At 56.0% G+C, this 13,894-nt stretch overlaps 1 protein-coding gene across 3 annotated transcripts in view; it reads right to left on the bottom strand.

Annotated features, from left to right (window-relative positions):
* Positions 1–13,311, bottom strand: part of RSPO1 (R-spondin 1) — a 28,951-nt gene extending 15,640 nt beyond the window's left edge. The window contains exons 1-2 of one of the 3 annotated variants that reach the window (XM_084785853.1): positions 13,204–13,311; positions 7,652–7,997 (exon numbers count right to left, since the gene is read on the bottom strand). In XM_084785853.1, the coding sequence (XP_084641979.1) occupies positions 7,652–7,745 (94 nt within the window). In that variant the 5' untranslated portion in view covers positions 7,746–7,997; positions 13,204–13,311. Of the gene's footprint in view, positions 1–7,651; positions 7,998–12,366; positions 12,699–13,203 lie in introns of those variants that run through there. The other 2 variants (XM_084785854.1, XM_084785852.1) reach the window with 2 other exon arrangements.
* Between the last annotated feature and the right edge of the window lie 583 nt (positions 13,312–13,894).

Here is a 13,894-nt window from a genome sequence, read left to right as displayed (position 1 = left end):
GAGGGGGATGGAGGGTGGAGGATGAGGGGGATGGAGGGTAGAGGATGGAGGGGGATGGAAGGTAGAGGATGAGGGGGATGAGGGTAGAGGATGAGGGGGATGGAAGGTAGAGGATGAGGGGGATGGAGGGTAGAGGATGAGGGGGATGGAGGGTGGAGGATGAGGGGGATGGAAGGTAGAGGATGAGGGGGATGGAGGGTAGAGGATGAGGGGGATGGAGGGTGGAGGATGAGGGGGATGGAAGGTAGAGGATGAGGGGGATGGAGGGTAGAGGATGAGGGGGATGGAGGGTGGAGGATGAGGGGGATGGAAGGTAGAGGATGAGGGGGATGGAAGGTAGAGGATGAGGGGGATGGAGGGTGGAGGATGAGGGGGATGGAAGGTAGAGGATGAGGGGAATGAAGGTAGAGGATGAGGGGGATGGAGGGTAGAGGATGAGGGGAATGGAAGGTAGAGGATGAGGGGGATGGAAGGTAGAGGATGAGGGGAATGGAAGGTAGAGGATGAGGGGGATGGAAGGTAGAGGATGAGGGGAATGGAAGGTAGAGGATGAGGGGGATGGAAGGTAGAGGATGAGGGGAATGGAAGGTAGAGGATGAGGGGGATGGAAGGTAGAGGATGAGGGGGATGGAAGGTAGAGGATGAGGGGGATGGAAGGTAGAGGATGAGGGGGATGGAGGGTGGAGGATGAGGGGGATGGAAGGTAGAGGATGAGGGGGATGGAGGGTAGAGGATGAGGGGGATGGAGGGTAGAGGATGAGGGGAATGGAAGGTAGAGGATGAGGGGGATGGAAGGTAGAGGATGAGGGGAATGGAAGGTAGAGGATGAGGGGGATGGAAGGTAGAGGATGAGGGGAATGGAAGGTAGAGGATGAGGGGGATGGAAGGTAGAGGATGAGGGGAATGGAAGGTAGAGGATGAGGGGGATGGAAGGTAGAGGATGAGGGGAATGGAAGGTAGAGGATGAGGGGGATGGAAGGTAGAGGATGAGGGGGATGGAAGGTAGAGGATGAGGGGGATGGAAGGTAGAGGATGAGGGGGATGGAGGGTAGAGGATGAGGGGGATGGAAGGTAGAGGATGAGGGGGATGGAAGGTAGAGGATGAGGGGAATGGAAGGTAGAGGATGAGGGGGATGGAAGGTAGAGGATGAGGGGAATGGAAGGTAGAGGATGAGGGGGATGGAAGGTAGAGGATGAGGGGAATGGAAGGTAGAGGATGAGGGGGATGGAAGGTAGAGGAGAGGGGGATGGAGGGTGGAGGATGAGGGGATGGAAGGTAGAGGATGAGGGGGATGGAGGGTAGAGGATGAGGGGGATGGAAGGTAGAGGAGGGGGGATGGAGGGTGGAGGATGAGGGGGATGGAAGGTAGAGGATGAGGGGAATGGAAGGTAGAGGATGAGGGGGATGGAAGGTAGAGGATGAGGGGAATGGAAGGTAGAGGATGAGGGGGATGGAAGGTAGAGGATGAGGGGGATGGAGGGTGGAGGATGAGGGGGATGGAAGGTAGAGGATGAGGGGGATGGAGGGTAGAGGATGAGGGGGATGGAGGGTGGAGGATGAGGGGGATGGAAGGCTAGAGGATGAGGGGGATGGAAGGTAGAGGATGAGGGGGATGGAGGGTGGAGGATGAGGGGGATGGAAGGTAGAGGATGAGGGGGATGGAAGGTAGAGGATGAGGGGGATGGAAGGTAGAGGATGAGGGGGATGGAAGGTAGAGGATGAGGGGGATGGAAGGTAGAGGATGAGGGGGATGGAAGGTAGAGGATGAGGGGGATGGAGGGTAGAGGATGAGGGGGATGGAAGGTAGAGGATGAGGGGGATGGAAGGTAGAGGATGAGGGGGATGGAAGGTAGAGGATGAGGGGGATGGAGGGTAGAGGATGAGGGGGATGGAGGGTGGAGGATGAGGGGGATGGAAGGTAGAGGATGAGGGGGATGGAAGGTAGAGGATGAGGGGGATGGAGGGTGGAGGATGAGGGGGATGGAAGGTAGAGGATGAGGGGGATGGAAGGTAGAGGATGAGGGGGATGGAGGGTAGAGGATGAGGGGGATGGAGGGTGGAGGATGAGGGATGAGGATGAGGGAGGATGAGGGGGATGGAGGGTAGAGGATGAGGGGGATGGAAGGTAGAGGATGAGGGGGATGGAAGGTAGAGGATGAGGGGGATGGAAGGTAGAGGATGAGGGGGATGGAGGGTGGAGGATGAGGGGGATGGAAGGTAGAGGATGAGGGGGATGGAAGGTAGAGGATGAGGGGGATGGAAGGTAGAGGATGAGGGGGATGGAAGGTAGAGGATGAGGGGGATGGAGGGTGGAGGATGAGGGGAATGGAAGGTAGAGGATGAGGGGGATGGAAGGTAGAGGATGAGGGGGATGGAGGGTGGAGGATGAGGGGGATGGAAGGTAGAGGATGAGGGGGATGGAAGGTAGAGGATGAGGGGGATGGAGGGTGGAGGATGAGGGGGATGGAAGGTAGAGGATGAGGGGAATGGAAGGTAGAGGATGAGGGGGATGGAGGGTAGAGGATGAGGGGGATGGAGGGTGGAGGATGAGGGGGATGGAAGGTAGAGGATGAGGGGGATGGAGGGTGGAGGATGAGGGGGATGGAGGGTGGAGGATGAGGGGGATGGAAGGTAGAGGATGAGGGGGATGGAGGGTGGAGGATGAGGGGGATGGAGGGTGGAGGATGAGGGGGATGGAGGGTAGAGGATGAGGGGGATGGAGGGTAGAGGATGAGGGGGATGGAAGGTAGAGGATGAGGGGGATGGAGGGTGGAGGATGAGGGGGATGGAGGGTGGAGGATGAGGGGGATGGAGGGTAGAGGATGAGGGGGATGGAGGGTAGAGGATGAGGGGGATGGAGGGTAGAGGATGAGGGGGATGGAGGGTGGAGGATGAGGGGGATGGAGGGTAGAGGGTGAGGGGGATGGAGGGTAGAGGATGAGGGGGATGGAGGGTAGAGGATGAGGGGGATGGAGGGTGGAGGATGAGAGGGATGGAGGGTAGAGGATGAGGGGGATGGAGGGTGGAGGATGAGGGGGATGGAGGGTGGAGGATGAGGGGGATGGAGGGTGGAGGATGAGGGGGATGGAGGGTGGAGGATGAGGGGGATGGAGGGTAGAGGATGAGAGGGATGGAGGGTAGAGGATGAGAGGGATGGAGGGTAGAGGATGAGGGGGATGGAGGGTGGAGGATGAGGGGGATAGAGGGTGGAGGATGAGGGGGATGGAGGGTGGAGGATGAGGGGGATGGAGGGTAGAGGATGAGAGGGATGGAGGGTAGAGGATGAGAGGGATGGAGGGTGGAGGATGAGGGGGATGGAGGGTAGAGGATGAGGGGGATGGAAGGTAGAGGATGAGGGGGATGGAAGGTAGAGGACGGGAGGGATGGTGGGTAGAGGGTGAGGCCTGGGGAAGAAAAGCAGGAAAAGGCAACATGAGCTCTTCTTGGGAATGGGGTCCAATCCTGGATTCCCTGGACGAGAGGTTGTCTGTTGCATGCTCACTGAGCCTAGGGGGGTTGGGACTCTAACTCAACAGGAAGCCCAATGCAGATCCTCACTGATTCTCCCAAAGGCCAGCTTCCCTTCAGCGTGTTCCCTCCATACCTTCCTGAGGCTGGTCCAGATCTCCCATGGAAGCCTCTTGGTGGCCTCTGGGCAGCCACAGCTCAAGGGGAGGGCAAGCCCAGATTTCTTATCCTAGCAGGGAGAAAGAGCATGGCCATCAGGCCTCGCCTCTCCCCCATAGCAGGTTGCAGCTCTAGGCAACCAGGTACAGGGAGCCTGAGCCAATGGAGGGAGGCTTCTTATCAACGAGTGGGGGTTCCATTCTGATGAGTGCTGCCTTCCTATGAGACAGAGCCCACCATGGGGAGGGGGGTGGAGCATGCCCTGCACTCTCTGAAATCTGTGGCTAACCAGCTCCTTCTGGCTGCATCTACTTGTAGAGCAGACATCCAGGTCCACCCCAGCTCCTGGGGCTCTCTCAGCTGCTGTGCTCCCTAGTGTCACGACGCTGGGTTGACTGGTCTCTTTCCCATCCCATCCTTTTCAAGATCCATCTGCCACAGGCAGGAAGCTCTCTCTTCCTCCTCCTCCTCCTCCTTTTTAGACAGGGTTTCTCTCTGTAGCCCAGGCTAGCCTTAAACTCACAATCATCAACAATATTCCTGCCTCAGCTTCCCAAGAGCTAGGATTACAGACTTTCACAACCATGACTGTATCCATTGGTTTTTCTGGATACTTTCCAAGGAGTGAGAAGGCACTGTGTGAGGGGAGAGGGACAGGAGCACGGGCAATGGGAGGGATGCAAGCACCAGAGTGTGAGCAGGCGGTGAGGAGGGATAGGAAAGGCTCAGGGAAGGAAGGAGGACTTCCCCTAACCAGGGTAGGACTGAGTAGAGAGTCCTGGAATCAGGAAAAAGGAACTGAGGAAGGTATGCTGGGTGTGAGGTCTGGGGCTGAAAGAGGGATTTGTGATGCAGGGACCCGAAAGCAGGTGCAGCAAGAGAGATGGAAGGAACGGGTCCTTAGTGAGTGGGAGGAAGGCTTCCCGGGGCTTCATGACTCAGTCCAATGGGATGCTCTTCTTGACCCTTCAACTCCATGAAGGGAGAGCATCTCTCAGATCTCAAGATTAGACACTTCCAGGTTCAAAACACTAAGGGATCAGTTTTCACAAGTGGCTGTTGGTGACTGACATGTGTAAGAGGGATGATAGACAGGCAAGAGCCAGAGGCTCCTCTGGAGGTCAAACCTACCTCCTCAGCTGGGCGCCGCCCAGTGCCCTCCCACACAGGCCCCAGTCTTCCTTGTCCCCTCCCCCATGCCCAGAAACCATAGCACAAAATGGTCCTCAGGAACTGAAGTTGGAATGGGACTTTATGCTATATAAAGGTTGCTTTAAAAAAGAAGGAGGAAGAAGAAGAGGAGGAAGAGGAGGAGAAGAAGAAGGAGAAGAAAGAAAGAGAAAAATAGGATGGGGTGGTGGCTTATCAGACAAAAGAACTTGCCACCCAAGCCTGATCCCCGAATTTGGATTTCTCAGAATCCATGTGAAAGCTGAATCCTGTATCAAAAGCATTTCTAGTCTCAGCATACCTGGGTAGAAAATGGGAGAAGACACTCCTAATGTTCATACCCAGCTAGCCTGAGAGGTCCTGTCTCAGACAAGGAAAAAGCTGGGGACTGACATCTGAAGGTTGTCCTCTGACTTCCACACTCTGGTCATGTCCTATGTGCCCATGAACAACTATTATTATTACTATTATTATTATTATTATTATTATTATTATTATTATTATTATTATGTTTGTTGTTTGAAACAGGGTTTCTCTATGTGTGGCCCTATAGCCCTGGCTGTCCTGGAACTCTCTTTGTAGACCAGGCTGGCCTTGAACTCACAGAGATCTGCCTGTCTCTGCCTCCCAAGTGCTAAGGTTGGGGTATGCATGCCTGAAGTCCTGGTCCAATCCTCAGCAGCACAAACAAGCCAGCAGTGTCCCCCATGCCTCTATCCAACATCCCCCAGACATCGGGTTGTGTAGGGACATCACAGCCTCACAGCCTCACAGGATCACCAAGTAACAAGTACCAACCAACATCACACACCCTTATGCCTGGTGACCCTCACAGTACTAAGTTCTCTCCCTCTCTGCCCTAGACTCTGGCATGAGTCAGTAATACAAGCTGGTGTACTCGCTGCTGAGGCACCAGATGTGGCTGGGTCAAAATCAAGCCTATCGAAACTGCTACATTTTATAGCCACAGCAAGAAGCTGGCTCTACTAAATCCCAAGTCAGTTCCACTGACTTGAATCTGGGTCTGATGGCCATCTGTATCAGTGGGCATGTGACTCTATGGGTGAGCAGGATCGCTATGCCTGTCACATGATTGAGGCCGGGCCTTCTCTTTGTCTCACTGTCTGCATGTCTCTCCCCCTCTGCACCCTCATTTCAGAAATAAAGGCAACTGATTATAAACCACTAAACTGCATCTGGCCTATGGAGTCCAAAACACTGGCCACAACAGAGGCGTAAGGATAGGGCTGAAGGTTTTGCTGCTGCTGCTGCTGCTGCTGCTGCTGCTGCTGCTGCTGCTAGATCCTCACTGTCCCTAATTGTTTGTTAAGCTGGGGGTTTTTGGCTCCACCAGTTCCCCGAGCCTCCCTCCCACCCTGGCCGAGTCGCTCCTGTGGACAGCCTTGGCCCTCAGCCTTCCCTGGCCTGCAGGCATTAGTCCCAGGAGAAAAGTGAAGCAAGGGGGAATTGGGCGAGACATCGGAAAGACTTCCTGACTGCATGACAGCCCTCGATGGGGGATGTCGGGGATGTCGAAAGAAGGACAAGGCCCTGGGAGCGAGAGGCCCCCACCCAACGCTCTGGCAGGGTCACTAGCATACACTGGCCACTCCCAGTACATGATGCCCCCGTCACTGCAGCTGTTGCGCAGAGGGTGAGGGATGCCTGGGTCAGGCCAGGAGGCTGAGAAGCTTAACTCTGAACTCTAGCAAACTGTTTTAAAGGACACTGGGCTCGTTGGGCTTCATGATGAATAACTACAAACCTAGCATTAGGGAGCCTGGGACAGGAGGATGGATGCAAATTGGACACCTACATAGAGATTTTGGGGCCAGCCTGGGCTACATAGCAAGACTGTGTCTCAAATGAATGAGTTGGGGGAGGAAAGGGGAAAAAATTGAATTTGCCATTCTTTCCTTTCTTTTATAAAATGTTTATTTTTATTAAGTATATGCATTTTAATTATGTGTATGGGTATGTGCACATGAGCAGCCCAGGTGTCCACAGGACTCAGAGGTGTCATATCCCTTGGAGCTTGAGTTTCGGGTGATTGTGAGCTGCCCATCATGGGTGCTGGGAAACTTAGCCCTGGGTCTCCTGCAAGAGCAACACACGCTTTTAACCTTTAAACCATCCTCCCATCCTGTTCTTTCTTTCTTAGTTGTGAGTTTTAAAAGAGAGTCTCTTAACTGTAGTCCATCAAACTGGCATTAGAGTCATGACAATCCTGTCACAGGCCTCCCCCTGGGACTACAGGCTTTTCTTGTGCTCAGAGCTCTTGCAGGGGGCTCCTTACATGGTAAGGTCATTGCCACCTCTCTGAAGGTCGTGCTGGCTTCAGCTCAGGGGATGCCACAGGGCCTCATCTAAGTCACTGGAGAAAACCACCTACCCTTTTCCACTGTGCGGTGTCTGTCTGTCACCTAGCAAGGAAAGCTGGGTGCCTAATGCGTAAATGTGCAGAGCCCCTGTCCAAAGGTTTGCAGTTCAGAGAGGTGCCCTGAATTCCCGAGCCTGGGAATGGGGGAAGGCGTATGCAGGGTAGGGTCTCTCTCTCCACCCTTGGACGCATCACCATGGATACCCTACAAAACTGGTGTTGGGTCAAAGGGCCTCCTAGACAGGCGTTGAGCCAGAAAGCAGAGTCTAAAACAAGAAGGAGGGCCAATAATAGTGAGAGGGTTACAGGCCGGTACATCTCAACAAATGAAACCACCCACCCACCGGATAATCCACAGTCCTCACAAAGCAGCAGCAAGCGAAATAGCCATCACAGGAGAAAGCCGCGGGAGGTTTCCCCCCGGTCCCGCCCACACCAAGGCCCTCGGTGGCTCAGCCCAGTAGGGTACTCACTCCGCCTCTGCCTCTTGCCCTTGATCCCCCGGCTGCCCACAGCGAGGTGTGTCCAGCTCAGAACCAGGGCCACCACACACAGCCCAAGCCGCATAGTCACTGGCCAGCCCTGGGCCCCTGGCGGGAGGGGTGGTCTCTTGCTAAAGGCTCTGAGGCTGAGTCAGTGGCAGGAGGCCCAGGCCTGGGCTGCAGCCCAAATCCACCATAACCTTGGCTGGGATCTGAAGGGGTATGGAGCCGGGTTCTCCATCTGCCCGAAGGGAGGTTCCTGTCCTGCTTGAAGCCACCGCAGAGGGTCACATGGGAGGTCTTCTCACTCCAGCAGAGAACTAGCCCCAAGATAGACCTGTGGGTTAAGAAAGAGAAGGGTTAAGTTCACGGTGCCTTGGAGCCCCTAATTTATATTTCCTTCCTTCTTTGGATTTCCCCTGCCCTGGACTTTGTAGAACCCAGGAGGTCTGGACACTGCATATTTCCTACCAGGAAGCCCTGAAGAAGAAATCTTTTTTCTCCTGTCTCCAAGTACCCTGGATTCTAACCCTAGGGCCAGCTACCTGTGTAACCGGAAATACAATGGATACCCAAATCAAACCTGTGCATCCCTGGTGATTTCTCAGTAATAGGGACCAGCTGGCCCCAGTCCTGACTAATATTGGCTAGTTCTAAGTGGAAGTCTGTCTTTAAGTCTACCCTACAGACCTCATGCTGCTAGAATATCCTGTCATTTGAAAAGGAGCTCTTTGTCCTCCCGAGTGAATCCTCAGCTTTCTCTGCCCAGTGCTGAGTCACCCATGTGCCTTTCACCTGTCCCAGCCCAGAAGTTATAGCAGCAGCCTCTAGCGAGCAGGCAGACTCTGCAGGGCCCTCTGGGGTTGGAGGGAGAAAAGGAAGTGAGGGTTCCACACACACACACACACACCCCCACACACCCCAGCAACAGAAACTCTGACACAGCAGGCCTGGCGGGCCTGGCTTTTGTGAGGGGATAAAAAACAGCAGCGATGCCAGGCCCTGGCCAGAGACACAGAGAATGGCGATAATCCCCCAGCCAGGAGAGAGCCAGGGCTCTGGACCCGGTGGCCAGGGTGACAGGGGCAGGGGCACCCATCCGTGCCTGATGCAGTGTGTCTGAGAAACTGGGCATCTGTGCTTCAGGGTTAAGGAGGCGCAACAGTGAGAGCTTCACTGTCTCGTCTCCCCCACCCCCCCACCCACCCCACCCCCTCACAGGGTCACGCACTCACAAGAGTGGGCTCACCCACACAAGTGCTAGGGTACACCCACTTAGGCTCACAGGGCGAGCATTTGACCTGTTCTCCCTGGAGGCTCTGTCCACCCAGCTAGCTGTCTTTGGACCAGTCGTTTTGCCTCCTTGAACCACAGGCTCGTCATCTATGAAATGGGGATTGGTTCTAAAGTTATTTTGGCTTACTAATGAGAAATCTGAGATACTAGAAGGGAGCCTCCAGCCCCCTCTCCTCTCCCCTTCAGCTCCTCCGTGCCCAGTCCACCCCCTGGCCTCTCAAAGAGGCCCCAGCAGAGCCCACCTGCACTGGAGATAAATCATTACCCCCTGAGGGAGTTTGGTACCTCCTTCCTCCCTCCTCCGCCTCTCCCCCTGGCTTTGAAGGCCAGACACACTCAAGTGGTTAAGCTGCCTGTGAGAAGTGTTTACATGAACCTGATGGATCCCACCTGGCGCTGGAGCTGGAGCCAGCAGAGATGCCCCCACCACCCCCTTGCCCATCAGCTGTCACTGCCTATGTGCCACTCCAAGTTCCCAGCCCCTATGTCACACCCGAGCCCAGACAGCCACAGATATACATGGCTATACATGGCTATACAGCCATGGCTAGCGTCCCCAGCCCCAACAGAGTCTCAGAGGCTGGATATGGACCCTGACCGTGGTGGGTACAAACCTCAGAGTCAGGCTGCCTGGCTTGCAAGGCCAACCCTGATTGGAGAGTTAGCCGATTACTCTGGGTTACCGGCCTAGAACCTCTGAGCCTATTTTCTAACCTACGAGAATCTGGTTTAGATTTGGCGCACGCATCCATAATGTGCCAGGGTGGGCCATGGTGGGGTTCTGGTTAATGCCCGTTATGTTCTTCGTGAACGAGGTTCCTATGGCCCTGAATAAAGGAATTTAATGTCCTCTGAATCATCTGGGTAGCGTGCTAAATGCAGAGCACTACCATGCCATTGTCACATTTGCATATGGCTCTGTGGTTGGTGGCCCTGGTCCTGAAGCTATCACCTCTCTGGAAAGACTGTGTGAGAGATAGGGTGTTAAGACAGGACAGCTCTGATCGACCAGCCCTCAAGCCTAGGTCAAGCCTGTTTTTTGTTTTGTTTTGTTGGTTGTTTTTACTTTGGCCTCATGGTGTGGGGTCTGCTGGCCGGGAAAGATCTCCTGGATGTCTCTGTACTTTTGGTACCCACGGAATGGCACCTGGTACTTCAAGGACAAGGGCTCAGCAATGAAAGGCGCTGGCAACTCCTTCCTGGCCCTTCTTGCTCTCCGCTCCTTCTCCATCCTCCAGCTTCCCCTCTCACCAAGTCGCTGGAGCCCCTGCCAGTGAGAGCCTCTTCCCATCCCCCACTAGGATTTCTAGGAAACCTGTCTTTGCTTGGTATATAGAGAGGAGGGGTAGGTGGGGATTTCATTGGCATAGGGGACGCTGGCTTTCTCCCCCACCCCCCACCCCCCCACCCTCGGAGTGGAAAGAATTTCAAATTCTTTTGGGCACTGTGTATCTTTATCTCAAACCAAGCACATGAGCTAATAGTTCATCCACTGCAGGGAGTACAAGCAACAGACAGGAGCAAAGCAGTGTGGGTAAGGAGCAGGGCACTCATCCCTGTGAAGGCGCATATGCTACAACTGTAGCTGAGCTCAGACTGGGAACAATAGCCTGATACTGCCAGGCTATCTGACATTTTGCTGCAGTGACCGGTAAACCCAGGACAAGTCTTAGATCAGAGACTGTGGTACCAGGGGCGGGGGTGGGGGCAGGGGGCTGCACAGAGTCCTGCCTCTGAGGCTCCCTTTCCATCCAGCTACTCTGAACCCCACCTGGTTACTCAAGGGGACAACTGACACTGTGGGGGAGGACATGGAGAGGAGCTAGGAGCAGAGGGCAGACTTTTAAATACCCTTCCTTGTTTCTATCATAATTTCTAGTTTGCTTTGGAGGGCTCATTACAGGACTCTGTTGGAAAGAGCTATGAACAGTGTTGAAGGTCCCAGGCACCGACAGGTGTGAGAACAGCTTTGCTGGTTAGGGCAGAATCCCACTTACTGTACATCTCCTCCCAGCTAGCTGGGGCTAGACCTCTGTTTATTCCATCACAATGAAGGAGAAAGGTTGAGTTACAGAGAAACGCGGCCCTTTGGAGTTAAGGACAGGAGATCTTAAAATCAATAAGCTTAACCGGGCGTGGTGGAACACGCCTTTAATCCCAGCACTCCGGAGGCAGAGGTAGGCGATCGCTATGAGTTCGAGGCCGGCCTGGTTTACAAAGCGAGTCCAGGACAGCCAAGGCTACACAGAGAGACCTTGTCTCGAAACTCCCCCTACCCCCCCCCCCAAAAATTAATTTGCTACCGAGTACGGGGTGCCTGGGTGCCCAGAAACTGGCCTCTGCAGGCTAAGGAGTTTGGGCCACCACAGCTCTAGAGATGAGCCAGCGCGGGTCTGGGGACCAGAGGCTAAGCTGGCCAGAGATCACAAACTGAGGTCACATGGGTCAGGGAGGACCCACGCTGGGGAAGGGGACCCGGCTGCGGGTGGAGCTGAGGGCGGGAACTCAGCCTGAGCAGGAGGTTGGAATAACTTTCACCTCCTGGGCTGCAACAACACTGTTAGGATAAATTGGTATTCCATCAGATGTCGGATACAGACCCAAAAATGTAAACCATGTCCATGGCTTCTCATTAACCAACACTCCCATCCCGAGGATCCGAGGAACTGGCTGCCAGGAAGAAGCCGAAGTATTTCGGGGGGGGGGGAGGTGGCAGGCCTGCGTGCGTGTGGGACCTGTAGGCATCCATGCTACGTGCGGGGACTATTCCCACCCTGCCGCCCCTAAATCCATGCGCCTGTGGCGCTCACATCCATTCATTCTCATATCCCCCCCCTCTCTCTCCCCCTCCCTCCCTCCCCCTGACAGGTGCCTGGGGAGCTGCCCCCCCTCCACGTCTTCGGCATCCCCAGAAGCACTGCAAATGCGCAGGGTCCCGTCTCCTGAGCCCGGTCCACCCCTACCTCCCTGGGTGGCCGCAGCTCACCTCTCCCCAGGCTACCGAGCATAGCATTGGCCTCCTACCACGTCGGGCAAGGAGGAGAAACTCGATTGACTAGAACCCGACTGGGGCGCTAGGGTGCAGCTAGGGTGCGTGGGTTGCGTAGGTCGGGACTAGGGAATCCAGGTGGGGCTGGGTTGCAGCTGGGGTGCGTGGAGACGGCTGGGGTGAGTGGGTTGGGGTTGGGCACTCGAGGCGGGGTTGGGTCGCGTGGGTCAGGGTTGGGTCACAGATGGGTTGCAGCTGGGGTGCATGGGGGCACGCCTGGGGACTCGGGGCGGGGTGCCTCGGGCAGATGTGCAGCGGGACGACGGGATGGGGGTCGGGCTCTACGCTGCCTTCCCGGCTCCGGCTGCTCCCTGACTGGGACCCAGGACCTCGGGGCGGACAGCGCGGGCCGCGGACTCACCTGGCGCAGCGGCCGCGGAGGGGCAGCCCGGAGGGGCGAGGGCGCGGTCACTGGGTCCCGTGCTGCCGTCGGCCCCGCGCTCCGCCCGCCGCCCAGTTGCTCAATGCCCTCTTGGCCGCCAGCGCCCCGCCCGGCGCATTGGTGCTGGGGCGGCCCGCGCGGGCCCCGCAGTCCGCCGCCCGGGCTCTGCGCCCCGCGCACGGAGAGGGGCCGGTCCCCGGCTAGCACGAGGGAGGGAATCCCCCGGCGCCACCCCCGGCCGGCCCCCCTGCCCGATCCGCAAGAAAAAACGGACTGGAGCGCCGGGCCCGGGACTCCTAGCCCCCTCCCGCACACCCGTGCTAGGGACGCGCCGTCTGCACTGTGGCGAACGCCGCGAGCTCTCGTTGGTTGCCTTTCCCCGCCCCGCACCCGCTCTTCTTGGTTTAGGAGCTGGGGCTCAGGACGCTTGCCAAGGCCCGTGCCCTCCATCAAAATCTTCTAAAGGGGCCAGGTATAGAACTGGCAGGGCTTAGTGGCCGGCCACACCCTTCTTCTCTTTAGGGTCAAACCTTCAGAGCATCTGACCAGTTAAGACCTGCGAGAGGAAAGTTTCCTGTCAGCTTGCAGCTGAAATCAGTGTGGACCATCCCACAATACAGTCTCCATTCCAGTCCCTTCTCCCTCATTCCATCGCCTGTGTGACCAGGACTAAGTTACTTAACTTCTCTGAGCCTCCCGGTTCCTCATTTGTTTTTGAGGGTCCCGTAAAATGAAGGGGACCGATGCCCAATTCTGGGCTGGAACCCGAAAAGTATTTGTGAGATGACCAAGTAAGAAAGGAAGAGTTATAGACACCTGCGACGACCTGGAGAAGGTTGAAGGCAAACCTGGAGGGAAGGAGGGAGCCACACGCCTGAGGGTGGCAAACAGCTGTGTTCCACCCTCACTTCAGACTGGATGGAGTGAAACTCTGAGTTTGCAGTGTGTTCAGTTCCAGCAGAGAGGATGGGCGGACTAGGGGGGGGGGAGAGTAATGAAGACAGGCTGTGGAATCTCCTTAGTGGAGGAGGGAGCTCTGACAGTTGAGCCAAGGGCACAGGGTCGCTGGTAGTGACGGGGAGGTGGTGCTGATGGCGAAGATGGAATGACCCCTGAGGTGTCCCGGTTGCCAGATGTTCAGGGAGTAGCAAGCAGGGTGACTAGCCAGAGGAAGTGGAGGTACTGGCTCTCCAATGCAGAAGCCTCCCCAGGTCCTCCAGCCCCCTCCAGAGGCCCTCCCAGCTCCGGCTGCCCCAGCCTCCTGTGTCCGATCAGCCCTTGGCCATGCTCTGTACCTAATCAAACAGCCCCAAATGCCGAAAACACAATGTTTATTTTATTTTATTTTTTTTTACACACTTGCATAACTCCCTGACCAGCCACGCCAGGCAATGGGGCTTTTGTTTGGTTGGTTTTATTATGTTGCAGAGAGAGAGAGAGAGAGAGAGAGAGAGAGAGAGAGAGAGAGAGAGAGAGAGAGAGAGAGAGAGAGAGAGAGAGAGACTAG

Source organism: Acomys minous (assembly GCF_964271855.1).
Source record: "Acomys minous genome assembly, chromosome: 6".
Lineage (NCBI taxonomy): Eukaryota > Metazoa > Chordata > Mammalia > Rodentia > Muridae > Acomys > Acomys minous.
The sequence above is the reverse complement of the archived record's forward strand: the minus strand, read 5'-3'. Positions and strand labels throughout refer to the sequence as shown.